This window comes from Manis javanica, chromosome 15, assembly GCF_040802235.1.
Source record: "Manis javanica isolate MJ-LG chromosome 15, MJ_LKY, whole genome shotgun sequence".
NCBI classification, from domain to species: domain Eukaryota; kingdom Metazoa; phylum Chordata; class Mammalia; order Pholidota; family Manidae; genus Manis; species Manis javanica.
The window spans coordinates 40,691,524-40,718,739 of NC_133170.1; the positions used below are offsets into that span (position 1 = coordinate 40,691,524).

Below are 27,216 nucleotides of genomic sequence, written 5' to 3' on the forward strand. Positions count from 1 at the left end.
GAATTTGATCCATGAGAACATCTTTGTACTCGCTAACCTGGTAGGAGGAGAGGGCTCTAGCCTTGTGAGGAGTCCTGTCCTGGATAAAGCAGCAGTACTATCTCTTAACATTTGACAGTCCAGAACCCAAAGGCACTGGCAGTGAAATGAGAAGAGGAAAGCCAGGGAGAATGGAGGTTTGCTCTGATTTCTTGCAGTGCTCACAAGGCAAGCATGCTGTGTCAGTAGAAATGGTAACAGTCAACTGGAGTTTTGTGTTATAATCCAACAAAATTTGTAACTGAACTGCACACATATTTAGGGAGATGATCATGGTGTTGCTGCTTGTAAAGGGGCATTACAAATGAGGCCAAGAACTGAGTTTAACAGTGCTCCTCGGTCAAGCCAAGCATTTCTTCAGGGGCCGGTGGAGGGTTGGGTGGAGAAAGGGGAATTGGGTGGAGTTGGTAGCAGGCTCCTGTCTTCTCTAAAAACCCCAAGTTTCCTTTCACACACACCCTACCACCAACAGGGAGGAGGGCTTTCTCTCAAGTCAGAAAATTAGGCTGTGCTAACCACAGTCTGTTTAAAGTTACCTCATAAGGGAAAGAATTATAAAGGGTGCTGGAGGTGGAGACCCTTTCAGGGAGGTGGGAAGGCTGCAGTGAAGCCCCTCTGTGGATCCCCACTGCTTGCCGCCCTGCTGTTCACTTCCTTCTTATGCTCACTGCACTTACACGTTCACTGGTTCTCCTCCTTCTTTTAAGGCACTTCTCTTCCCCTCCCCAGAACTGCTCACCAACACACCAGAGATGTGTGTATCCTGTTCACCACTCTTCTCAGAGCAGGGCTGGCCACAGCAGGCACTCAAAACAGAGTTATCAGTGAATGAATGAAAATGACTGTGTCCCCAGGACAGATATCAGGTGTTCCTCCTACCCTGCATCTCCGCCCTTGAGTGCTCACATGTCCTGAACTTGACTGCTTTGTATCATCACAAATCACCCTCCTTGGGAGGGTTGTGTTGGGGGGATGGGGGTGCAGGCCAGAGTGGAGGGTAGAGCCCTGCTCTTCCAGTCTTAGTATGGTGTGCTCGCACTGTCCTGGAACAGTGAGTGCGCCCTGGCTGGCCCAGGGGGAGGACACCTTGGTACCCAGCCGCTCGGGGTCCTCGTCGGGCCTGGGGCCAGGGCTGCGAGGGTCAGGACTATGGCAGGTGGGAAGAAGGAAGGAAGGCATATGCGTCCCCCCTCCCCACATTATTCACCTCTTGTTCAGACCCAAAAAGTCTCCCCTACCCTTTGCCAGAGAATTCTTTGCCCCATCTGAAGTTCCCTACTTAAAGATTCTCATGTCCTAAGAAGGAAATTGAGCAGAGTTGAAGAGTGAAGTGCAGAGGTGGAGGTGGAGGGGTTCCTGGTTGTTCACCAGGCCACACGGGTAGCAGCATGATGTAGTGAACCACGCTGAGATGGGAAGAGCATTCTTAGATGTAGTGTTTTATGATTTCCCAAAGCATGCTCAGAAACTGATTATCACATAAACCTTAGAGTGAGCGTGGGCACCTGCTGGGCTGAGCAGTGAAGTCCTTGAACACCAGACAGCCACCTTCTTTCAGCTGTCCCAACGGCTTCATCTCCAGCATGCACTAGCTGGGTGAGTGACCCTTACCTCACTCCTGTACTCCTGGGGGAAAACTCGGGACCTCCACACACAATACCCTCCAGCTCTGACGCTACCTAGGAAAATGCTGGTCTCTTTCTTCTCTCTCTTGCCGTGGTGAGCTGGCTCTCAGGGCAGTGGCACCCAGCAGAAGATATGCTCTGGTAGTTTTGCCAAGGGTACATCGCAATAGGTACAGCTGTGAATTCACACAGTTTGTTCGGTGTGTGAATACATGTACACAAAATTGTGCTATGCAAAGACCCCATGACTAGAAATTGGGGGATGAAGGAGGAACCTGATAGGAAGTAGATGAGTGACTTTTCTCAGGGGCAGTACCAGCAAAGAATATGAGCCCTGGTGATGAGACAGTCCCTCTCTGGTACTTGCTCTGTGACTGGGCAAGTCCATTTCTATATCTGTAAAATGGGCCTTGTATCCCCACCTCAAAGGGTATGAGATTACATGTGAATAGCTCAGAACATAATTTCTCAATAAATACTAGTCACTATCAGGCCATGGTTGGTTTTCAAATGCTAGAAACATGCTGCTCTTGAAACTTTAAGACCGTCATGTGTATGTACTTTAACATCACTCCAAACTTCAGAGCAGTGGCTTTACTGCATAGAGAGCATGGTTACTCTATTTCATAAAGGCAGGTTTAAAATTACAAAGTGAAAAGCAGAAGGTAAGGTTTCTCACCACTTTGCTAGGCCAGTTGTCTCTCTGCTCTGAAAGCGGAGGACACAGGAACACGAGTTACACAGTCAACACCAGGAGGGTTTATACAGACCAGCTGTAGCAGCTGATCAAACGCATCCTTGTCTGTCTTCTAGCTCTGCCATTCCTGGAATACTTGGGACATGTCACTGTGCTAAAAAATGTTGCTTTTCATTACAGAGATGTCTCCAGTTGCTTTTCTTTCTTAACTAATGTCTATACTTAGTTATCACAGACCTGAGAGAAACTAATGATACCTTGCAGTAAGACTGTGATTGAATTACCTTCTGTTAATTAGGAGTTTCTAAATCACCTTGATCCCCTTAGAGAAAAGGCTTGGTGTAAATAGACAGTAATAAAAGTGGTACTATGTAATTCAAATTGTATCTTTTGAAATCTAATTAATTCAGTGATAACAGTTTTAGATGAGTATGTCAGAACTCTAAGTGGTCTTTAGTGACTTGAAAGAGTTTATGTAGCATCCAGAAGTTCCTAATCTACCCTTAGGAAGTATCTTGCTCACTGAATAATTGGGTTTAACGAGCTCCAGTTCCCCTTTCCTTCTAAAGGGATGACTTCAGCCAGGTTGTAACCCAGACACGCCCCTCCACCCAAGATATAGCATCTGAATTCACTATCTTTAAAACTTCCAAGACGGGGTGGGGGTCTCAGTGGTGCCTGGTCCCTCTTTCCAGGCATGAACTGAAGTGAGGGGCCGGCTGTAGACTACGCCCCACCAGACCGCACCTGGCTGCCCTCAGCCCCAATGGGAGTTCCTTTCTGAGTCTCTGAGTCCCTCGCTTACTCATATCCCTTCCTGCCCTCGTGGCTGCAGAGGATATTGAGCACAAGTTGCACTTGAACTCCGTGCCATCTGAAATGGTTATGAGGATGTCATGTGAGCATGTTGCTATCACAGTTTAGAAAAGTGGAGAAGCATTTTACAGTGGTAAGAGGCTGACGTGACTGAAGGCCTGGAGAGGATGGGGGGGGGGGTGCGTGTCCTTGAGGTAGCCATGGTGTGCAAGGACTCCGTCCTGTACTAGGAAGTCGGCTTTGTCGTGTGGGAATGTTGCGTGAGTCTTCCTCCGGTAACCGTGTACAAATGCCGCAGCATGCTAAGTTCTGACCATATAAGGGTGATCATAAAATGGAGAAATGAGAGCGTTATTATAATTTAAGTGCATGGAAACTTTCCATATACATGCACCCCACACAGAAAAGCACAGCATGATATATTATTACGTGAACTGGTAGGAATTATTGTATAGTTTTTCTGGAGAGTTTTATAATTGCAATAGAGTTCCTTTTTAGGGTAGTTTAGGTTCTGTTTTGTTTCTCAGTTTTCAACGATTTTTCTTTTCTCTGAATATCATATTGTACAGGACCAGAAACTGTACAAGATCAAAACCAAAATTCTTTTCAATGGTTTGAAATTCTGTGTGCTTTCTGAAACTAAAACTATTCAGAAGTTTTAACACTTTGCCAACAATCTGTAGTAAGATACATACATAAAATCTATACATCAACTTCATAACTAGTTTTTTGGTATATTGGAACCACATGGTTTTTACAAAGCCCTTTTCTATTTTTCCCCAAGCCATTTTGCACAATGGAGGTTCCCCAAATCCTGCTGTATTTAAATGTTTGGGAATATATGGAGGCTTCTATTAATGCTAAATCCCAGCTAACATAGAAATGTGAGTGAATGCCCCCCCTCCTTTTTCTTTTTTGATTTGGCTTTCTAGTTTACCCAGTTATCTGCATAAAATAAGAATTTCTTACTTAAAATACTGCTTTTTGATAAGATAAATCACCCTGCTGCAGGTGCTGTTTTAATTCCACTAAGCTTTGCCTCTGTGATTGTGGCTTTTTCCTTGATTTCCCTAGAGTGCCTCCGTCTCCCTTCCTAAATCCCTCTTTGTGGTGTTTTCTCTCATTTTTTGCTCCTCTCTTCTCTCCTCTAGCCCAACAGCTGTGTCTGACTAAGGACTTCTAGTGGCCAACACTGGAAAGGGTAAACACAGGGTCCGTCCTGTGTGCACTGCATGGCAAAACTGGTAGAAAGTAGTAGCCGAGGACAATAAGTGGGTTGTTTGACTACATACTATTTATTTTCATGAATTTTATACTAAACCCAAATGATTATTTAGGTGAGTACAGAAGAAACCTCTTATTACTCTATGTATAATAAGCATAATATCTTTCTTATATTTACATGGTGATTCCCTTCATAAACTTCAGTTTAATTAAAACTTGAAATTTAGTCTGTGAAGTGCAGCCCTTCCTAAATGAATGAGTATGGTCATATATGAGTTTAGAGTGAAAAGTAATAGATGGAGACATGAATTGTGGTAGAGGAGGCTTTTTATCATGTAAACAAGTATATACCTACAGATGAGATGAAATGTTACTCTACAGGATATGATCTGACATTTAACACATAAGAGATTCAGAATGTACCGATAGTTAGACAAAGTTGTATAACAGGAGAGCCACATTCATCCCTGAGGTACATGTCACCCTGGCTCTGAAGTGAACTTCAGGAAAAGTCAGAGCATATTGAAAGGATATTCTTGGCTTCTTGAATGTGGACCCTGGATCACTCATAACTCATAATTTGCTCCAGATTTATTTATCACTTGACATCTATTCTCTGACACAAAATGATTGTTGAGGCAGGCTGGTACGATGCCAAAACCATAGTTAGGTTGAATATGATAGGGAGTTTAAATGACCTTCACAACAAATTGCATGGGAGACTGAAAAAAAATTCAGGAAGATTTAGAAATACTCTCCCTTTGGTAGTCAGTTTTGCTGTAACACTTGTTTTGAAAATGCAGATCTATTTGAATGTGATGGATAACTGAGGGAACAGTGTTAACCTAGCCCAGATTTTGTGTTTGCTTGTGCACAGCTTTGACTACAGAACCTCTAGGGAGCACAGGCAGCTGCACCTGGGTGGGCTGAGTGCATGTCCACACCTCAGCCGTGCTCAGCACTCTCTGAGAGCAGTGCCCATCCCCGTCTCCTGTACGACCTGTCCTGAGAGCACCAATCCCCCCACAGCCACCACTTCACAGCAACGCACAGGCCACAGTCCTTCTACACCCACTCCCACAGTAAACTTCAGGGCTTTTTCAAGGTCGAGCACCAAATCCACAGTGGCAGTTTTGCTTTCTTTAACTACTCTACCAACATAGAACTGTGCTATCACTTCTTTTGGGTTACCTGCCTTTTTTTAATATGTCACTGCAAAATGTTTTAATGTTGGGCCCCTAAACCCATTTTCCAGACTAAGCTTGTAGTTTTTAGTTCATGGTTTTGCATAGTACAGTGATGCTGAGGAACACGTATGTTGTTTTCTAGCAGAACTGTCAGTACTGAAGCTATGTTCTCCACAATTGCCAAATGACCAAACGCAGAGCTCCTGCCGCCACAGGCCTGCCCTCCCTCAGAGGCCCTCCCCACATGGTGTAAGTGTGGGATGTCCTCATCCTGCAGCTTCTCTCTGACCACTCCTTCTGTGTTTCTTAACACTAGTTCCCTCTGCTTAGTAATCTGAATGATTCTGGAGCATCCCTGTGATATCTTAATCATATTTACCTTTAAAATTCTCCCCTCTGAGATGTAGACATTCTTTCACCTCAGGTTCTACCTCAGTGCAGAAAATCCCCAATTTTCCAGGGCCGGCGGCACCAGGCCTTCACACAGCTTCTGACCCCTGCTGCTGATTTGCACAGAACTGTCTTGTTGTAGCCGCCAGCTCAGCCCAGCCAAGGTGGAACTCCATATCCTGAATGTGTTAACAGATGAAGGACGCTTTGCAAACTGTGAAATGCCTTGCAATTGTAGGATAGGTTTCAGTTCTTCATACCTCTGCAGCTTCCCTGCCTTCCTTCCGCCCACAGCAACCCCATTGCTCATCCTTCCCTAATCTCAGCCCTGTCCTCCTTCCTGGCCCCCCTGAGGCCTCCGTGTCTCTCCTGCGGCAGTAGCTCCTGGCCTCCTTTCTGTCCCCACTCCCATGCCTCCACCCCCATTTTTTCCTCCACCCTTGATTCATGGTTCCGAAATTCCACTTTCATAGCACATTTCTGCTTAAAATCACATTTCTCTATCTCATCCCCTCCAGCCCTTCACTCCTCTAACCATGTTTCCCTGCTTTTCTGTAATGTGAATGGAGATGCCTAGGCAAGCACTACTTCACACGGATTTGTATCCCTCCCTCCCTACTGAGCCTGCAGCGGGCCCACACAGGACAGCACCCACCCAGGCCCTCTCTACGTGTTTGTAACACCCCGGGGGCTGCTTTTACCTGGTAGAGCTTTAGCATCCTTCTGTAACTCCTCTGTTATATAGGTTTTCCCCCAGTCATTTGCATAGTGAAAAATGTGGAACTGGAAGTGAGGTTTCATGGGGAAACTAGATGGGTTCCCGAAAATGTTTTGTTATTTAGAAAATTGTGCTTATAGTGTCCTCGCTGGAAGGGGAGATGACTTGAGCCATCAGTGATACGGTATGCTCGGCCTCTGGATGGTAGTTTAATTTAATTTTGTGATATTTCACTGTACTTGAAAGCTTTACTGAAAAAAAAAGTTAACCTCTAAATTTCAGTTTAGAAGTCCCAGACCTCAGTGTTCCTGCATTTGATTCTAAAACTCCTCACTCACATAGTAGTAATCATTGTAAAGTGTTAAAAAGAAAGGGCGTGTAATTAACTCAGAGAGATGTTAGTTTCAAGAGCACAGAAAGCCACACCAGAGCTTAGATATTCCTGAAGGAGTTTTGTTCTTATTTCCTGCGGCTTTCTCAGGATTCGTGAACCAGCTCACTCCGTAGGGCTGCGCAAGCATGGAGGTGGCACAGCTCTAGTGACACTGAGCTTTATGGACTGCCATACAGATAACTGATCAGAGAGAGAGACACCTGTGTGGGATCGAATTGCGTTCTGAACTGCCCTTGATCGCTGATGCACTTTCCTGGCTTGTTACTCGTCCCTGAGAGGAAGCCCTCTTTGGCCTGGTCCTCCCAGGGCCCTTGTTAAGCCTACTGGAGTCCGCTGCCACGCCTGCCACTTGGATGCTCACTGTGCAGCAAGGCCTGCCATGAACGGCTCTCCGTGGATCGGCCTTGGGGCTCTAGGGGTGTTCTGTGGGGGCAGGGGTGCAGCTGTATCGTTCCATAAGTCCACTGGCAGTTTTGAGAACGATGCTTAATTATTTGAATGTAGGAAGATGCTTATCTGTTATGTGTCATATAGTCACAGAATCTGTGAAAAAGAACACACTTGTGTTCACTCTCTAGACATTCTCTTTTATAACAATGTCAGCACTTCTCAGACTTCCAGCTCCATTAGCCACAGCTACAAATGGCCGCGTCTGCGTGTGGGAGGGGGACAGGGAAGGAAGGCCCCAGGAGGGGGCATCTGCGGCCTGATTAAGGGCAGAGCAAGGGGCCGGGAAAAACTAGAACACGGAAAATGTTATTACTGTGACTAAACATCTTTTATTCAAGGACTTAAAATTATTGGCAAATTACTTTTGTGATTATCACAATCTGTGTCCCTGGGATGAAAGCAGATTCAGTGTATCGTCCAGAATCAGACATAAGATCCTTCCATAAAACCAGGGATTTGCTTATTCTGAAAACAGATTTCTCTACTTGATATGCAATTTTCAAAACTGAAAATCAAGAAAAATCCATTGACATCTGGCAATATAAAATATATTATTATAGTAATAGTCCTTCTCATAACTCTATCTATAAACAGAGTTTGCTTTATACTAACATGGGGAATTACTTTCAAAACAGAGCATTCATATGAAAGGCATTTCTGGTTTCTTTCCAGCTTAATAAAATAGGAATTTAAATTTTTACTTTCCCTTTAGTTGAAACTTCCTTCTTTTCATCTGCTTGAGTTGTGTGTTAAAACATTGTATCACAGTTGATCAAATTTAAGAAATGGGTTTCTGGGCAATGTTAAATCCATAGATTTTTCCTAATCATAAGTCCCAGAAATTTAGGAGGTACAGGTAACTGGATACTAATATAAAATGCATTAGCTAAAACTATGTCAAAGCATCTTGTACTTCATAAATAACACGAGTATCCGTGTGCTCAGTTACTGGGGCTGGCAGCAGGATGTCTGCTCTGCCAAGACTTACACGTATGCATTTAAAGGGCATTGATGCAATCAATGTGTTTGAGTTAATGCAAAGAATGTTTATAAAATCAACTGTTCCATGGACCTTTCGTGATACCGAGTTATTGATGTAACATATACAGAGAAAGTATGATAACTTAAAGCAGTTTTTCCCTTTGACTCATCTCTTGATGTCTCCGCACACATCTGCTTTGTCTAGTCTGAAATGCTTGTTCTAGTAGTTTCACATTAAACATAAAAACATAAATGATTTCTCTTGTGTAATAATGAATTGTTAGGTGGAGCCAAATAAATTGCTCATTGTTGTCATTTTTAAGAAATAATGTTTTCCCAAAACACTTACTAGAGATATTATTTTAAAAAACAATTCTGAGTCAGCAGTAGAGGGGATACTGCCATTCTGTGCACAGTGCCTGTCAGGAGTTACTAAGCTCCCTCCGCTTCTGTGCACCTTTCTGGCTGGAGTGCCCTTCTCGCACAATCGTTATGCATATGTCAAGACCCATGGTGGTATTGAGGAAAAAGCAGAGGCTTTGAGTCAGATGGACTACTGGTTCCATGGTTGGTTAGTTACAATCCCTTTGCCAAAAATACCATATAATGTTGAGAAAAGTGCTTAACATTCCTGTTTTCAGTATTCACGCCTGTAAAACTAAAACTAGCATCATAAATCTCCCCCTCACGTGGACTTTGCGAGCATAAGTGAAATAGAAAACACCAAGTTCTTACCAGTGCAGAGGAGGCATTGAATTACTTTCATTTTGATTCATTCAACCAACACTTGCTATTTTTAATCTCAGCTTGTTATAAAGTAGCAGACCAAGAGAGAGATCAGTCCCTACTGCCTCTGGTGGCACCCCCATGTTGTCCCTGGTGTGTCCCCCATGCCTAGTGCTGAATAAAAAGCAAGACCTCAGCCAGCCGGGAGACAGGCAGAAGGCCTCCTGCCCGGCCCTGCCCTCTCAGCCTGCTGGACCCCTAACCCAGGAGCTGGTAAGGAGCTCACAGTCCAGGAGCTTCCTGAAGGATACCCAGAGGGGCTCTTTCATGCAGGGAGAACTTATACGAACACTGCAAGAATTGAGGATTGATGAATGTGTACTGTGGGCCAGAACCAGAAACTGCTTACCAACATGAATGTAACTGTAAATATGTGCCCTAAAACTGTAGAGAGATATGCACTGGCAGTTCCTCCTCCCAACGGAAGTGTGAAAACATTTAATAACAGGTATGGCAAAGTGAAAAATCTCTGCTAAAGTCTGAATGTGTTTTATTCCAGCTTTGTTGTTCTGTTTAATAACTGATGAATCATATGCCTGCCTTGCAGGCTGGCTCCCTCCAGAACTCCCCCCACAATAGGGTCTGCAAATACCTGCTGCTGTTTACTTCCACACCTGACAGGAATGCCTGTTCCCTGTATCCCTCGCCCTGATGTACTGGTTGCCTTCACAGTTGATGTACTGTTCATAAGTAAGGGGGGCGGGGGGTGGGATTTGTTCCCATTATCAGGAGAAGAACCTTTGTATTAAAGTCCAAGCCACAAGTGGAGCATCAGTGTGGATGCGTGACACAGCCAGTACCCCACCATTAAATATCCTACTGACCTGTGTGGCTGAGGAGCACTTAGATTTGGCACACCCCGTATAGCACACGGGCTCCAAGGGCAATGCCACGTCTTATTGTGGTTACTGTTTGCTCATAGTCCCCAGTCAGTAGCCATTATTCACTCACATCACTTAGCTCAGGGCCCCACACTTAGGGGTCTTCAGGAGGTGCTGGCCCCAAGAAGGAAGAACTGATCCTCCAGGCAGCACAGAGCACAGGAGACAGGTGAGCTGCCTTCTCCAGACCCTTGAGAGGGTATGTGTTTCTTAAGCCTTGTGTGTGTTTTACAGCTGAAAAGTGTGTAACTATTTAACCTCTGGCAGTAACGCTAAACCAAAAGGTGCTTCTTAGAATAATAATGTGATTCGTTATTCCTCTGAGCTTCATCACCCAGGCTTTTCAAGTAAAACTAAAATTAGTAACAGGGTCTGAAACATTGCCAGTGAACATATGAAAGGAAGGCACAGTCATTCTGCTCATTTGGGGCTGTCAGGCTATGCTGTGCCAGGCCCTGGACATATGGGAAGTGCACCGAGACGCCTTCCATTTGCACGCATCTTCATCATGCCCTTCGCATGCATCCTTTCATCTAATGCTCACAACTTTAGGAGGGTAGCACCTTTTATGAAACTCCTTTTACAGGTAGGAAATTATGGCTTCCTGACATGTATATCTTGTCCTAGATGATAGAGTTAATGCACAGCCGAAGCAGAATTAGAACCTGTATAGGTCTGGGCTCTTTTTGCCCTCCTCTGACCTGGCTTGGCCCCTTCTCCTTCCCCCACCCCCATCCCCACCCCCGGGCTGGGGCTGTCTCTCTGCGAGCCCGCGAATGCTGCTGCCCCATGCTCCCCTGCTCTTGGGCTCACCCCTGTCCTGCCCTTCTGCTGCATGATGAGGTTCATCTCATCACTTGGGTTTTTTTTCTCCTTTTACTTATTTGAGTGATGGAAGCATGGTTGGCCAGTTCTTTGATACTGAGTGTTGACAACCACCTTCCTTGCCTGAAGTCCTTGCTTCTTCATATCTCTCATTTGGCTTGACATCAAAGCTGAAAAAGGTTACTGATGACGGTATGAACCTTTTCAGTATGCAAATTGTGTAATGGTACAAAAAACTTCATACGAATATAATCGAGTTCTTAACTATTCATTTTTACCACTGTCTGTTCTATATGACAAGCTGTAAAATAGAATATTTTAGTCTACAGGACTGACTCAGATCTTGAAGAATGTGAAAATACTGAACTCTGAAGGGCACGCTCTGCCACTAGGCCGCAGACTTGTGGAAGACAGGGGCTTGATCCTGTGGGCCACTGTGTCCCCAGTCCCCACTCGAGGGCTGCCTGTAGCCAACTGTCCCTGAGTAATGAATGGAGACATACATGAACCCCTGCTTTGGCCTTCAAACTTTCCAATGTTTACTATGATTTTATTAGAACAATGGAAATTGATAAATGCTAAGTGACTCACTTTAAGAATCTGGTGCCCTTCCTAAGAAGCGAGTTGATTATTCTATAGTTTAAATAACTGTAACTAGTCAAAATATGGTGTTCTTTGAACTATACAAATAATCCAATCTGCATATGGTTTCTATAAAATAATTACTATGGCAGTTAGTAATAAGCACTATAAAGAAAAAGCAGAACTTAAAGGATTGGGGAATGTTATTTAAAATAGAATGGTCATGTAAAATCGTTAAGTAATTTGTATGATGCAAAATATTTGGACATTTAAATATAAAAAGTTAGACTCTACACTGCAGGCAAGCATCCTAATTGTACCCATTTGAGACACAAGAGTTGTCAGGCCATCCCATTTTCGTAGTGATTTTAGGGCCAAAAAATTACTTCAGGCAGATCTCTTCCTAACATTTTGGATGAATAAAATAACTGATTAGTTGTGCCTTGATCTTTTTTTCTTATTCAAGCTTGACTCTTAAAACAAGCACATGCAGTTTGGAACAAGAATTCACAATTGGTTATTTTAAAATCATTGATAGGAACATTAAAAATACTAGTTTGAGTAATATCATTAGTGATGCCTCAAATAAATGCTGTTTTTTGATCCTTGTACATTTTAAACTAATTCTTAGATGTAGGCATTTGGCTGAAATGAGTAAAGTAGGTAGGTGTTAGAGCTTTTTATAAGATTATGCTGAAGATTTTGTTAAAATGAATGATTGAAAATGCAATTTAAAATGCAGATCAGATACATGCATATATTTATTTGTAGCTTTTCACAGTGAGATGAACTCAGTTCAGTGCTGGCTCAAGGTTCAAATTCAGTGTTGCACAGGCCTAACTACATGCAAAACATAATTTGGTCTTATTTAAACCATTACATGGGGATACATGACTTTACTCTTTTTCACATACATCTTTGAGATTGAGTAGTGGGAAGTCAAATAAAAGGGCATTTTGCTTGTCCCCTCAGCACATGTACAGGAGAAGAGCCCCATGCACATGTGCAGACCTGTGTCTAGTCACCAGGCGTAATCCTGTGTCTGGATGTTCCCTTTGCAGATGATCCAGTCCCTCAAGGCCTTGATTGAAAATGCAGACGCTGTGTATGAAAAGATTGTACATTGTCAGAAGGCAGGTAAGTCAAGTTTGTTTCTTTTCTTGAAAATAAAATTATTAGCATCATATATTTTGCAAACGACTTCATCTTTTTTCATACTCTATCAAGAAAATCAGATATAAAAATTCCATGGCTAAAGAAAATACTCATTTGCTGGCTCTCAAGCCTGGATAACAGACTCTATATGGGGAAAGCTGTTAAATATATTGACATTGGTCTGGGGTGTGGCTTAAGAATTCAGAGATGTTTAAACTCGCAGGTGCTTCTAATGAGCAGCTGAGCTGGAGAACCTCAGCACTCATCTCCTCCTCAGTGTTCCCAGGGCTGCCAGAGCCCCTCCCATCGCCCATGAGTTTCTAGCACATGGTAGAAAATGTGAGGCTTGAACAGAGGACTAACAAGTTCTCAGAAAGGATAACGCATAGCAGTTATAACCTCTTGATGCTTTTTAATGCACTGGTATTTTCAAATGCTGATGAATTCATTCATTTAATATCCAAATGTTATACTGGATCATAAAATTGTACTTACAGAAAAAGCCATCTGATTAACTTTAGCTGTGATTAAAACTGAAAAACCAAGTGTTCTGCATTGTAATAAGAATAGACAAATAGGTCTTTCAACTTTCAGATTTTGAGTGTCAGTTTAGAAGATTCTAATATAAATATTTTTAATTCATATAATAAGAGTATCTGTCCTTAGTTGTTAAAGTTTTGGTTGCTGTTCTTTAAAATAAGGAGATCATAACTATTACCTAGGCTGAAAAAAGTCATCTATTTCAGAAATGAACTTATTTAAAATAGATTAAAGACAATGATAAATGTGACAATTTCCTTTTTTGGAGTTTATTGAAGAAATATACAGATTAGTGGCCAATCAACAGACAAAAATCCTCACCTTGTTTTACTCATCTTCTTAGCAAAATATTAACAAAGTGGTCCTTCTACTTCTAGCTTTTTGGGAACTGATATTCCCTACAACCATGATTAAAACAAGTTACTTCAAATTTAATTTCTGTCATATCACTACCCTATACAAAATCACCCCAGATCATCCACTACTAGAATCTACTGTATCAAATCTAAAACTCTAACTTCCCATGCAAGGTCATCTACCAACTGGCCCACCCATTTTGCCAATATTATATAAAGTTTGTTAATTACATCATCTGTTCATTTCATTTAACAAATACATTTTGAACTTCTATGCATTAGGTACTTTTAAGAGCTGTTATATACCAAAATATTAAAAAATAAGCAGGACTGGTTTTTGCCTTCTAGAACCTTCAAATTGAACAGGAGATGTAAAAGTAATCAACAGTCAAATGTACTGAGTAGTTACTGTGTGTTACTCAGGATCTGAACTCATTATCTGAGGCAGTAGAGAGCCACTCATTTTGAGCAGAATGGGAGAGAGAGCTTTGGGGTGATGATCCTAATAGCTGTATGCAGAGACTTTCAGTGAGCAGAACCTGACTGGAGGCTGCTGGGAGCAGTGAGGAACGGAAGAGTGGTGGTGCCCACCCAGCCTGGCCTCTGAGCCGCCCTTCCCAGTTCCGTGGTGCTTCTGCTTAGTCGGATTTTCACCAGCTAGCCCTCTGGGGAGACTTCTTCCCTCCTCCCTTCCAATCCGTACTTTTCTTCTTCTTGTCTCAACGGTCTTCCAGGAGACCTTTTATGATTCCAGGGTTTATGTTACCCAACCATGCGTTTGGTCCAGCTGGTAGAGCTTTCTCTGTTACCTCACTGGTAGATCCCATCTTCCACACAGGACAGTAGCCTCCTGTGCACCAGGTCTGTGTGCTGAGTTACTCTCTGTGCTTTACCCAGATGCCGGTTCTAAACGTTCTGCAGAGTGGTTGCTCAAATAGTAGCGGCCTAAATGTGACTGAGCATTAGTATTCTGTTCTATTAAACACTGTACTGCTATGAGAATCATGGGCTATTAGAATTTGAAACTACATTGATCAAAAAAAAAAAGGAACTGTTTATTAATTTAACAACTTGAGTGATTGTCAATTCTTTGCAACTTCATTGGCTTAGGGAACTTGATCAATTCTAGCATAATGCAGCTTTATGTTGTTCTGTTTGATCTCGGTTTAAGGGATGTATTTGCTTGTGTTGACAGAGCTGAAGAGTCTTGTTTATTAAGGATTTTCCTTGGGTGGGGAGGCTAACCACCCTATGATGGTTTGCGTTGCTCTGGGTTTAAAGATTTTTACAAGCACATTCCAATTACCGGGGTTTAGCCATTACTCTGAACCCCTACACAGCCCTTCTGTTATCCCAGGTGCTTATTTTAGTGTCCCTTGATTTTTTGTTTTTCATGTTTCCAGTTATCATAAGGACATATAGTCATTAGTCGTATGACTTCATATAGACACAGTCATATGAAGAATTGCTAATTTGTATGGGCTCAAAACATTTGCATAAGATTTTACTTTTGATATATATTTGTTATTCTGCTTGTGGAACTTTTGCAATGACAAAATGAAGATATAGGTCAGCAAAGTGTGGCAAGAGAGGATTATTTTAGAAGTATTTCAAACTTTTAAACACAGATTTATATTCTTAGTAGATAAACCTTCGTTTAAACAATTAAGTGAAAATAAGGAAGTACACTGCCAGCCCTGGTCCCACATCCATAAGCACACCCAGTGTGGGCAGGTTCTGACTCCTGCCTGTGTAACTGACCGTTTTGGAGATGGAAATGTGTATGCACTGATGTTGTTATGGAGAGGAGGGGTGAGGAGGGGAGGGATACTGAGAAGTGAAGACCCCCAGCCTGGGCAGGCTGGGAACCTGCAGACGGTGGGGGCAGTGGGAACAACCAGGTGCCGGGCAGGTGGAGCAGCCTGGGGCACCTGCTCTGTGAAGAAGAGAACATGGCAGTGCTGAGGGTCGGAAGCCCACAAGAACATGGTGCCCCAGGAGAGCCAGCTTGGGAGCAGGGAAGTGAGAGGGGCAAAGGACAGGGCAGTGGATGTGGGGTGAGGAGCCTGGACGGACATGAGGCGAGAAGCTGGGTAAGTAATAAACACATGGCTCTGGAGTGGGTATGTATACGCTAATGAGCACAGTATGTACGGGCACTCACGGTCTCCTAAATCTAACAAATGCTCGTTCTTCCCAGAAACAGCAAATTAGGTGATTGGTAAGCCACACAGAGGGCTGAACAGGACTCTGCAGAGGGTGAAGCAACATCAAAGTTCATTAAAGTGCTTTTTAAAAAAGTCTGTAGATGTTGATAAAAGATTCACCAGATTCCTTCAGGGGAAAAGTCTTTTCCACTTGGTACTCTCTATCACTTTCTCTCTTTCAATGACCAGAAATGGCATCTTCTCTTTGAATTTTAATTTCCTTATTAGTCACTGAATCAGTCTGCTTCATAAAGGGTGGGAAGATGATCTAGAAAGAAATCCAAAGTGCTGTGCTTCAGTGAGTTCAGTGTTTTCATCAAGTGAATTTAAATGGAAAATAATTTATTCTCAGGGGAGGAAAAGAGAAATCAATGACATAAAAGAGTGGTGAATTAACCCATGCATTTAATCTCACTCCCTTCTGAGCCTCATTAAAATGACAGTTAGGGTTTGTTTTGGTTTTTTAAAGGCATAAACCCATAAGGACAAAGAATGGGAGCAACAAAATTTTGGAAACTGAAAAATAGTTGTGCAAGTGGTAATTGACTTAGGGGACTCTGGGAGAGCTGGCTTTGGAGCTGGCAGGGTGGGCCTGGCAAGCAGCCTGACCGGCACTGCAGGCACACACCCCCACCCCCCTGACCCAGCTCAGTACCTGGTGGCAGTGGGGGCCGCTGGAAGTTGAAGTGAAGCAGGGATAAAAGAGAAGCATCAGAAAGGTGGATGAAGAAGCAATTAGACCCCAGGTGCCAAGCAACTACAGGAGTCCTGACTGTGGGAAGGATAAAAATAGCAAAATTCTCATCCTTCATATGGGGCTTTAATAGGTAAGACTTAAAAAAGAAAATCTATCTAATATAACCATATTACTTAGAAATATGAATATAAATACTAAGAAAGGAAACATCTCATCTAGAGGGGTTGAATGTATCTGCTTCTGGAGAGGGGGAATTAGTGACAACTGCATGGCTGTTTAAACTATGTGCATGTATACTTCTGACAAAATTAAAGGCCTACTAAATTTACATTTAATTTAAATTAATGAATTAAAAAGATGCAGGAAGAAATGAGGGAACAACAGCTGCCACAGGAATCCCTCTAGCCACACCCATAAGGCTCAGGACAGTAGGGGTGAGTTAGGTGAGGTTAATGCCAAGACCACTGCCGCTGTCCCGGACTTAAAGCTCAAGGCCAGTGCAGAGGCAAATGGCTGTGTGCCTGGATGGCGACAGCCTGGTTTCTCTTCTGGCAGGAGAATTGGTTCCACACTCTCTCAGAATGATGATGTAGGGAAGACCAAGGATGAAAGAAGATCCAGCCCACCCCAGACCTATTTAAATTGAAGCTTCTATTCTAAAAACTCTGAGGTATTGTCATGCATAGCAGGGTTGTATCACTACCGAGTAGAGTGGAATGTAAGGTAGCTTTCCAAATAATAAAGGCTTTAATAACCCCTCATTTTAATTATCTATAATGGTTTCTATAGATCCCTGCTCCCTTAAATTGGGTTTACTGAAGAATTTGAACTTTGGTAACTCTGGGTCATTTCATTCATTCGTTCGTTCGTTCATTCATTCATTCATTCAATCATTTTGTAGGAAGGCTATGTCCCTCCAGGGGTCTCTCTTTTTTTTAATTATTATTAAGGTATCATTGATATACAGTCTTATGAAGATTTCACATGAGCAACATTGTGGTTTCAGCATTTACCCATATTATCAACTCCCCCACCGCACCCCATTGCAATCACTGTCCATCAGCATAGTAAGATGCTATAGAGTCATTACTTGTCTTCTCTGTGCTATACACCTTCCCTGTGACCTACCAATATTGGGATTGCAAATTATAGTGCCCCTTAATCTCCTTCACCCTCCCTCCCTACCCACCCTCCCCAACCCCATCCCTTTGGTAACCACCCGTCCCTTCTTGGAGTCTGTGAGTCTGCTGTTGTTTTGTTCCTTCAGTTTTGCTTTGTTGTTATACTCCACAAATGAGGGAAATCATTTGGTACTTGTCTTTCTCCTCCTGGCTTATTTCACTGAGCATAATACCCTATAGCTCCATCCATGTTGTGGCAAATGATATAGGATTTGTTTTCTTCTTATGGCTGAATAATATTCCATTGTGTGTACATACCATATCTTCTTTTATCCATTTATCTACTGATGGACACTTACATTGTCTCCATATCTTAGCTGTTGTAAATAGTGCTGCGATAAACGTAGGGGTGCATCTATCTTTTTGAATCTGGATCTTGTTTTCTTCAGGTAAATTCCTATGAGTGGAATGACTGAGTCAAATGGTATTTTTATTTTTATTTTTGAGGAACCTCCATATTGCTTTCACAATGATTGAACTAATTTACATTCCCACCAACAGTGTAGTAGGATTTCCCTTTCTTCGCATCCTCGCCAGCATTTGTTGTTTATAGTCTTTTGGATGGTGGCCATCCTAACTGGTGTGAACTGATATCTCATTGTGGTTTTAATTTGCATTTCTCTGATAATTAGTGATGTGGAGCATCTTTTCATGTGCTTGCTTGACCATCTGAATTTCTTTTTTAGAGAAGTGTCTGTTCAGATCCTCTGCGCATTTTTTAATCAGATTATTTGCTTTTTTGGGTGTTGAGGCATGTGAGCTCTTTATATATTTTGGATGTTAACCCCTTAATGGATATGTTGCTCATAAATATATTCTCCCATACTGTACAATGCCTTTTTGTTCTGCTGAAGGTGTCCTTTGCAGTACAGAAGCTTTTTAGTTTGATGTAGTCCCATTTGTTCATTTTTGCTTTTGTTTCCCTTGCCCAAGCAGATGCGTTCAGGAAAAAGTTGCTCATGTTTATATTTAGGAGACTTTTGCCTATGTTTTCTTCTAAGAGTTTTATGGTTTCATGACTTACATTCAGGTCTTTGATCCATTTCAAGTTTACTTTTGTGTATGGAGTTAGACAGTAATCCAGTTTCATTCTCTTACATGTAGCTGTCCAGTTTTGCCAACACCAGTTATTGAAGAGGCTGTCATTTCCCCATTGTATGTCCATGATTCCTTTATCATATATTAATTTATTACTTGGCTGTATATGTGTGGGTTTACATCTGGGCACTCTATTCTATTCCATTGATCTATGGGTCTTTTCTTACACCAGTACCAAATTGTCTTGATTACTGTGGCTTTGTAGTAGAGCTTGAAGTTGGGAAGCATAATCCCCTGTGCTTTATATTTCCTTCTACAGATTGTTTTGGCTGTTCAGCATCTTTTATGGTTCCATATGAATTTTAGAACTATTTGTTTCAGTTCGTTGAAGAATGCCATTGGTATTTTGATAGGGATTGCATTGAATCTGTAGATTGCTTTAGGCAGGATGGCCATTTTGATGATATTAATTCTTCCTATCCATGAGCACAGGATGTATTTCCATTTATTGATATCTTCTTTAATTTCTCTCATGAGTGTTGTCTATTTTTCAGTATATAGTTCTTTCACCTCCTTGGTTAGGTTTATTCCTAGGTATTTTATTCTTTTTGATGCAGTTGTAAATGGAATTGTTTCTCTGATTTCTCTTTCTGCTAGTTCATCATTAGTATACATGAATGCAACAGATGTCTGTGTATTAATTTTGTATCCTGCAACTTTGCTGAATTCAGTTATTAGTTCTAGTCATTTTGGGGAGGATTCTTTAGGGTTTTTTATGTACAATATCATGTCATCTGCAAACAGAGACAGTTTAACTTCTTCCTTACCAATCTGGATGCCTTTGATTTCTTTGTGTTGTCTGATTGCCATGGCAAAGACCTCCAGTACTATGTTGAATAAAAGTGGGGAGAGTGGGCATCCTTGTCTTATTCCGGTCTTAAAGGAAAAGCTTTCAGCTTTTTGCTGTTAAGTATGATGTTGGCTGTGGGTTTGTCATATATGGCCTTTATTATGTTGAGGTACTTGCCTAGAGTCATCTACTATTATTCTGTGGCTTAGGAAGCAGTTCCCCAGGACCCTTTCATTGTGGAGGACACTTAGCCTTACATTCCACGGCCCTGCTCTGCCAGTTCAGATCCCAGTCCTAGGGTTAATAGTTTAATTCTATCTCCTCTCATTCAACTCTCACCTCCTACTGCTAATTTGTACTGTATGTCCAACTGTCTATTTCCAACAGTTGTTTTTCTTCCTTTCTGATTTGCTGCTTCTAGTCTGCTGAGCAGTTGGCATCTCCCCTGTGACCAAGTTTGATAGATTTTTCTTACCTAAAAACAGATGATGATAGCCCAGTGCACTCCCACATGGGGAGATCAAGCAGAGCACCAGGCCAACCTGCATGACCTGGATTTGATTGCTCGGAGACCTGTTTTCATTTTGCAACCTCTTCAGATCTCTGTGTATTCTGTAGAAGTTGAGGTTACCAGATAACTTGTCACCATCCATCACTTGGTTTGCTCACACTTTGTTTTGCCCAATGCAGTAAACGTAAAACTATCTGTAAGATTCATTCTGAAAGTACTTCACAAGTGTTCTGTTTGACAGTGTTTGCAAGAAGAAACCTGGAACCTGGAACTTTTGTTTTTATGTCAGGGTGTTTCTCAGCTGCCCCTTATGTAAGTAAGAGGTTCTTCCCTGGAGACCCCAAGATCCATGTCCCTGTGCTCTCTGCACCACATTTTGCTGTGTGATACTGGGTCAGTCATTTGACCCCTCTCAGCCTTATTTTCCTTCTGCAAAGTGACATTGGGTTGTATCATTCCCTGCTGGCCCCATGGGTTCCAAAATGCAGAGACCTAAGGTCAGTTTGCCTAAGCAGCAATTTTGGAATGGGTTAATGATGGTTACTTAACAAGACTGCAAGATTAAACAAGTAATCCCTTACAGAGGCAAGGGATACATAAATCGCAGCCCGTCAGCTTGAGTTTCAAGGGGGAAAGTGAACACCCCACTTGGAAGGAGAAGAGTGATCTCTCTCAAGGTGAGACATGAAAACTCAAGTCCCCTAACTCATCTTCCCCATTCTCAAGGAAGGGGTGTCACCGTTAGCTGGGCACCTCAGTCAGCCAACAGTTAGTGAAGCCACGGGAAGCCAAGGAATAGCGAGGTCTTCAGTGGCCTGCCCCCAATCCTTAATTTCCCCAAAAGGCACCTGCATCATTGATAAAGGTGGGGAGAGGGAGTGATCCCTGAGGTGACAGCTAGGCCATCACAGGGCAAAACACTTCAAAATAAGTAGCAGTCTCTAGAAACCCTCTGTCTCACTACACCCTTCCATCTCCAGACCCATCTCCCCATCCTGCCGTACAGGTCCTACCCCAGCTGTCATCCTAACAGTATCTCCTAAGTGTGGTCTGGATCTCCTGAGGATGCTTGTTTATAATGCAGTTTATTTGCATCACCCCCAGTGAGGAATCTCTGTGGGTGGGGCTCAGGAATGTGCACTGGAATGCACACAGTCTATTTCCAGAACCTCTGTAGAGGGTGTAGGGCAGGCTCCTCCTGGGTTCACGCTCAGCTCTGAGCCTCTGCTCCTCAAAGGGAGCCTGTCACCACTTGGATTCATATGTGCACTTGCTGTGTGATTGCTTGGCAGCCAGGTTATCTTTCTCTAGGAGCTCATTTCTTCCTCCTAACCTAACTTTCACTGGTGAAATTGCTCCAGTGTCATGACTGAAGGGAATGGGGAGAGATGGGGGTACCTGTCCAACCCTGTGGTACCTGTCCTGTGAGCAAGTCCCAAAGCTGTGTTTTCTTGTCACTTCTTCTGCCCTCCTCTTTTGCAAACCCAGAGCATCTCTGAAAGCACCACTTTTCATTTAAATAGCAACTCTCAGGGCCATCTCAGCAGATGCTCTGTTGGGCAGGGGCTGGGCTGTTTTCCATTCTGGCCCTTCCATAAAAGATGCTTTTTTATTATTCTGTTACACTTGTTTATTAAAGCTGAGAAGAGCCACAATTCAAGTAATGCCCTCAAATAAATTCTTTCTCAGACAAATACCAGATATGCATTTATAAAGATGAATAGATAGCCTTGGGTCTAAAATGAAGTAAATAACCTAGGTGATCTCTAAGGCTTTTCCAGCTCTCAGATGCTACAGTCTACAAATTCTGTAATATAATATAAATAAGGCATTATAGTGGGTAAAAGTGAACAAATTCATTCTAAGACTCTTAATAAATCTTAGATAAGGAAAAAGAGTATTCTTTACAAATCACCTTCATGTAAGGAATTGAAAGCAACTTGTGTTCTTTTGTTGTAGGTCAGTGCCATGTCAAAAACATGTCATTACATATGTTAAAATATTAAATGGAAAACACAGTCTTTCATTTATAGAACGTGTTTGATGACAAGATGTTATACTAATAATTTATTGGAGATGCAAAAAAAAAAATGAAAGGTCTCTGCTGTTATTGAAAGTTATGGGACACAGCCAAGCAAGTGGTGCAGATAACAGGTATAAATGAGGTTTGAAGAAAGGCATAAACCCCGTGGGTTTCACTGGTAGGGAAGGAGGTGAGTTTGAACTGGGGCTGGAGCAGAAGGAACCGGGCTTTTTAGGAGTGCAGAGCATAGAAGGCATGAGAACTAAGGCATGCTCTCTGTACACATGGACTCTGGTGCCCTGGCCGAAGGGAGATGTTTGCTTCAGGAAGCAGCAGAAATCAGGGTTGGAAGTACAGTTGGGTTAAATGATGGAAGCCTTTTAACTCAAGGATTAAGTTTTTAGGGTTGATTTTCTAGGCCAACATTTCCCAAAGCCTGATTAAAGGAACACTAGTCATGCTCCTGGGGCAAAGGATTCCATCAACAAATGTTCATTACACAACGTAGTTGTTTGCCTTTGGAGACTCTCAGTACCCATTCACATGCTAAACGTGCTCCAGTTTAACTCAGCATTTCCCAAATGTATTTGGTTAGAAAGCCCTAGTTTCAAGTTCTGTCAGAGTCTTCAACACCTTAGGAAATGGCTCTAGGCAGTAGGATCACTAAATAGTTTGTGGCAGGCTCTGTACTCAGGGATGGACTCATCTCCTCCCTTGACCTCCATGTTCAAACACGATTCCCAGCAACAGAATGTGGGTCCTGAAAATCAGGACAGGAAGAAGTTGTTGGTGAACGTCTGCCTCAGGTATGAGCATGAGGTCAGAGTGGGATGGTGTTTTAGTCTGCTCCAGCTGTTGTAACACAATACCACAGACTGGACCACTTACAAACAACAGAAAGGTATTTCTCACAGGTCTGGAGGCCGGAAAGTCCAAGGTCCTGGGGTCAGCAGGTTTGATGCGGTGGTGGGTGATGGCCCTCTTCCTGTCTCATAGACGGCACCTTCTCTCTGTGTCCTCATGTGGTAGGAAGGGCTAAGGAACTCTGTGGAGTCCCTTCATAGGAGCACCGATCCCTATGAAGGCTCCGCTCTGATGGCCCAAGCATCTTCTGAAATCCCCACCTCCTAACACCATCTCACTGGGGGTTAGGATACCGCATGTGGGTCTGGGGGGATGCAGACGGTCAAGTAGAAATCGCCAATAAATTGTTGGAGCAACTTTAATGACCCACTGGGATAGAGTCAGGCCTGCTGACAGAACAGGTGCCATCTGGATGGAAGGGTTACTGATTGGATGAATTCTCTAAGAAGTTTGGGAGGAAATATGGAAAATCCTGGGGCATGGTTATGAGTTTGAGAGCTGGGCGTTTACTTCAACCTCAAAGCTTGAAAGCATCTCAGCCCAACCCGTCGCTATGCTCTGCTTTGTCCTCAGTCTGTAGCCACCATGCCCTTCTAACCCACCACGTGGTTTACTTCTGCTTGCTGCTCATTATGTCTTCTTCCAACTAGATTGTAAACTCCTTGAGAGCAGGGTCTGGCACAAAGCTGGTGCTCAGTGAATATATGTTGAATTGAACATAGAATGCTGCATTTATCTGTTCGTTCATTAATTCACCAGGCATTTAGTAGGTCCTTACTCTCAGTCGGACAGAAGCCGAGACTTCCCTTCCCTGGCCCCAGGAGCTGCAGGTGGCCTGGTGCAGGCTGCTGCACGCGTGCCTCACGCAGCAGTCAGGGGCACTGCCTGCAGCTGGGACAGTGCACCCCATGCCTAACTCTGCCGGGGCAACTGTTAAACCCAATTTTAGGACAGGAGTTGAGTCAAGAAGGCAGTTTGTCTGGGAGTCAGGCAGGTAGGGACAGGAACTCCAGGCAGGGAGAAGAGCATGTGCGGGGCAGTGAGGCCCCTGCAGGCAGCAGACAGAGAACAGCTCAAACCCAGGAGCTTTAACACAACATTAAACAAGAAAACTGGGTCTGTTAGACTGCATGCAAAACTGTATGGCCAAAACTACCACAAGCAAATCACAACAAAAACTACACACTGAGAAACAACACATATCAGAAAGGGCCAGTGACCCAAAGCATAAGGAACTCCTGGAATCAGTAAGAAAAAGGCCAACAACCCAGTGTTTGTATTCTTGCAAAGAATATGAGAACAGTGCACACTAAGGAAATGCAAAGAATGGAAGATGGACAGCCTCATTCATAAGACACAAACCTGTTCCGGGACAGGGAGTGCAGGTATGGACAAATCCCCTAAATTCTTGTCTTGGTGAGCCTGGAGCCTAGTTGTGGGATATGGGAAATAAATAAAAAGTAAATAAATAGGACACTCAGCGTGTCAGACAGTGATGAGAATTTTGGAAGCAGTGAGAAGGGACTAGGGGCTGCTGAACTGGGCAGGGCTTTAAATAGTGCTCCCGGGGCATTTCCCAGTGACCCTGTGACATTTGTGCAGAGACATGACTGGAGGTGGAAAGCAAGCTTTCCAAGCATCCGGAAGGGGATTATCCCAGGAGGAAGGTTCCACTGAGGCAGAGGCCCTGAGGTGAGAGCACCCCCAGAGGAGGAACTAGCAGGGCAGTGAGGCGGCAGCACCGTGAGCAAGGAGGGGCGGATGGGCACCGCGTGACCGACAGCCGGGGGCGTGGGGCAGCCAACTGTCCTGGAGATGCTGACTCAGTTCTCTGGAAGGTCTTTCTGAGGGTCTGAGCAGAGGAATGGGGCTAGCGGTGGGTGCAGGAGCATCTGGGGAGGACCCTGCAGGGGACTTTGGCAACGATCCAGCCCGGCGATGACTGTGGTATTGTGGTTTGATGGGGTGGTCCTGGTGCAGGTGATGCAAAACGGTTGCATTCTGGGTGTGCTGCGGGTTGTGCTATCAGGATTTATTGACAGATTGGACATGGGGTAGAACAAAAAAGGGGGGGAATCAGTGTGACCGAAAGAGTCTTGTCTGGGAAGGTGAATCTGCAGTTTGCCTAGTCGGGGAGGACTTAGAGGCATGGGTTTGAGAGAGAAGGTCTGGGGCTTGGTTTTAGATGTTGGAAGTTTGACTTGCAGAGCTAACGTCCAAGTGTGAAATGTAGGTGAAGGTCCAGACTTGGGGTCATGGCTCTAGGACCCAGAAGGGCAGAGGTAGTTTCAAGCTTGGCGACTGAGCCCATCTAAGAAGTGAGTGTGGATGGAGGAGAGGGTCCCTGGCCGTCCCATGTCCAGTTGTTAGGAGACAGGGGAGAACATGCTCAGGAGGTTATGCTGCAGCCGGGCAGTAGGAGAACCACGTAATCTTCTGGAAGTCAGGTAAATGAAGTGTTTCAAGAAGATGCCATTTTCATGCATCAGATCCAAATAACTGTCACCGTGTGGTGAGACTTAGGTTGGGTGCATATCTAGGGAAGGCCATGTGGTAGTATATTTCAAAATTGCAAATTACATACACTCTGAAACAGCAAATCCATTTTTTCAGAGTTTATTCCACAGATATGGTCATATACTTGGGGAAAGACATGTACAGAATTTTCTTTGTAATACTGAGAACAACCTAAATTATATAATGTAAATGTTCAATAGGAGTGTCCTTGTTAAATACATTATGACAGATCCATATGCTACCATAAAAGAGAATGAAGAGATATAAATGTGTGTACATACATATATTCACATGCACACAAGTGCACACACACATGTGCATACACATGCTACATACATGCACGGATATAAGGAAGATCTTATATACATATATATATACATATACATATAGTTACAATATATATATTGTTTTAAAAGGCAAGGCAAACAGTGTGTGCTATTTGCTAACATTTATTTTCACAGATGGAGGGTGGGAGAATCGAGCCTGGAGATGGGGAGATGGGGGAGGGAAAGAGATTTGCCTTTGTACCAGGTAATACCTTTTATATTTTTGAGCCATATGATATGTTATCTGTTCAAAGACTGAAGTAAGAAGAGGTGCAAAAAGAAAGGGTGCCATGGGCAGGGTGAGGTCAGGAGGGCCATGTACTTGATGGCAACCATGCCACACTGTGGTAGAGAGGAAAGAATTGACTACAGAGTGGCAATCCAGTGATGTCCTAGGTATAAACAGACTCATCTTTGAGTATAATTGGAGTCAAGGCCTTTCTTTCCTCAGAGGTATGATAGGAGGAGGGTGCTTCTAAACTCATTATTCCTCATATGATCCCACCCCAAGTGCGTTGTGGAGCCACGTGCTTAGGATGGTGGCGTGGTGATTAGATTCCACAAAGGACTACAAGTTTCACCATTTTCTCACCTAGATTTACCCAGATGGAGTGCGCTGGCAGAGGAAGGAAAGCCTTCTTCATATAATTCATTCACAAATTGTACTGCCGTGCATTTGGCATCTCAAGATCCTGTCCTCCATCTGCATCCCATGGATATATTTAAGAGACCTGGTTTATCTATCCCACCTCATGTGGAATAGGATTTAACAGTTCAAAATCCATCTTAAAATAATTTGGCATTAGTTAATGCCAAGACTGTTTGGGAAGAAAGCCAAGGAAAAGAGAGTACCAACTGGGACTGGATGAAAAATAATTAGGCATTTCTGTGTCTCCACGGGGACTCTGGTATGAACGCCCACATGTCAGTAGCCCACCTAAACCGCAGGCCCCTGGAGTTTGGAGGCAGATCATATCATTTACACAGGCTATGTATTTGCATAGGCACTATACGTGTGTAAGTTAGTTGGAGAAAATAATCAGATACCTGCATATTGTTGTCAAGGTGTTGTGCTGCAAGATATGTGCAGACAGTGTTATACTGAGGTACTTTTAACACTTGATCAATCAGCATCTTGAATGAGGCCCAGTAGACCTGTGTTATATGGAATTGCACCTTCCAGAAAATATCTCATTGCACCTAATTTGGAAAATTTGAAATATTAGAATTATAAATATGTATTTCTTTTGTCACCATCGGAAAGATTTTGCCCTTTGCTTTTGGTTTCTATTTTCAACATATATAAAAAATAATTTGCCCTGGATATCCTGTGACAAAAGAGCTTCTCAGGAGAGC

The 27,216-nt window shown here is 43.2% G+C and overlaps 1 protein-coding gene across 1 annotated transcript in view; it reads left to right on the top strand.

The window, feature by feature from the left end:
- Positions 1–27,216, top strand: part of PLCL2 (phospholipase C like 2) — a 188,052-nt gene that overhangs the window by 137,628 nt on the left and 23,208 nt on the right. Inside the window, exon 5 of the mRNA XM_073223980.1 lies at positions 12,657–12,732. Coding sequence (XP_073080081.1) covers positions 12,657–12,732 — 76 coding nt within the window. The remainder of the gene's footprint in view (positions 1–12,656; positions 12,733–27,216) is intronic.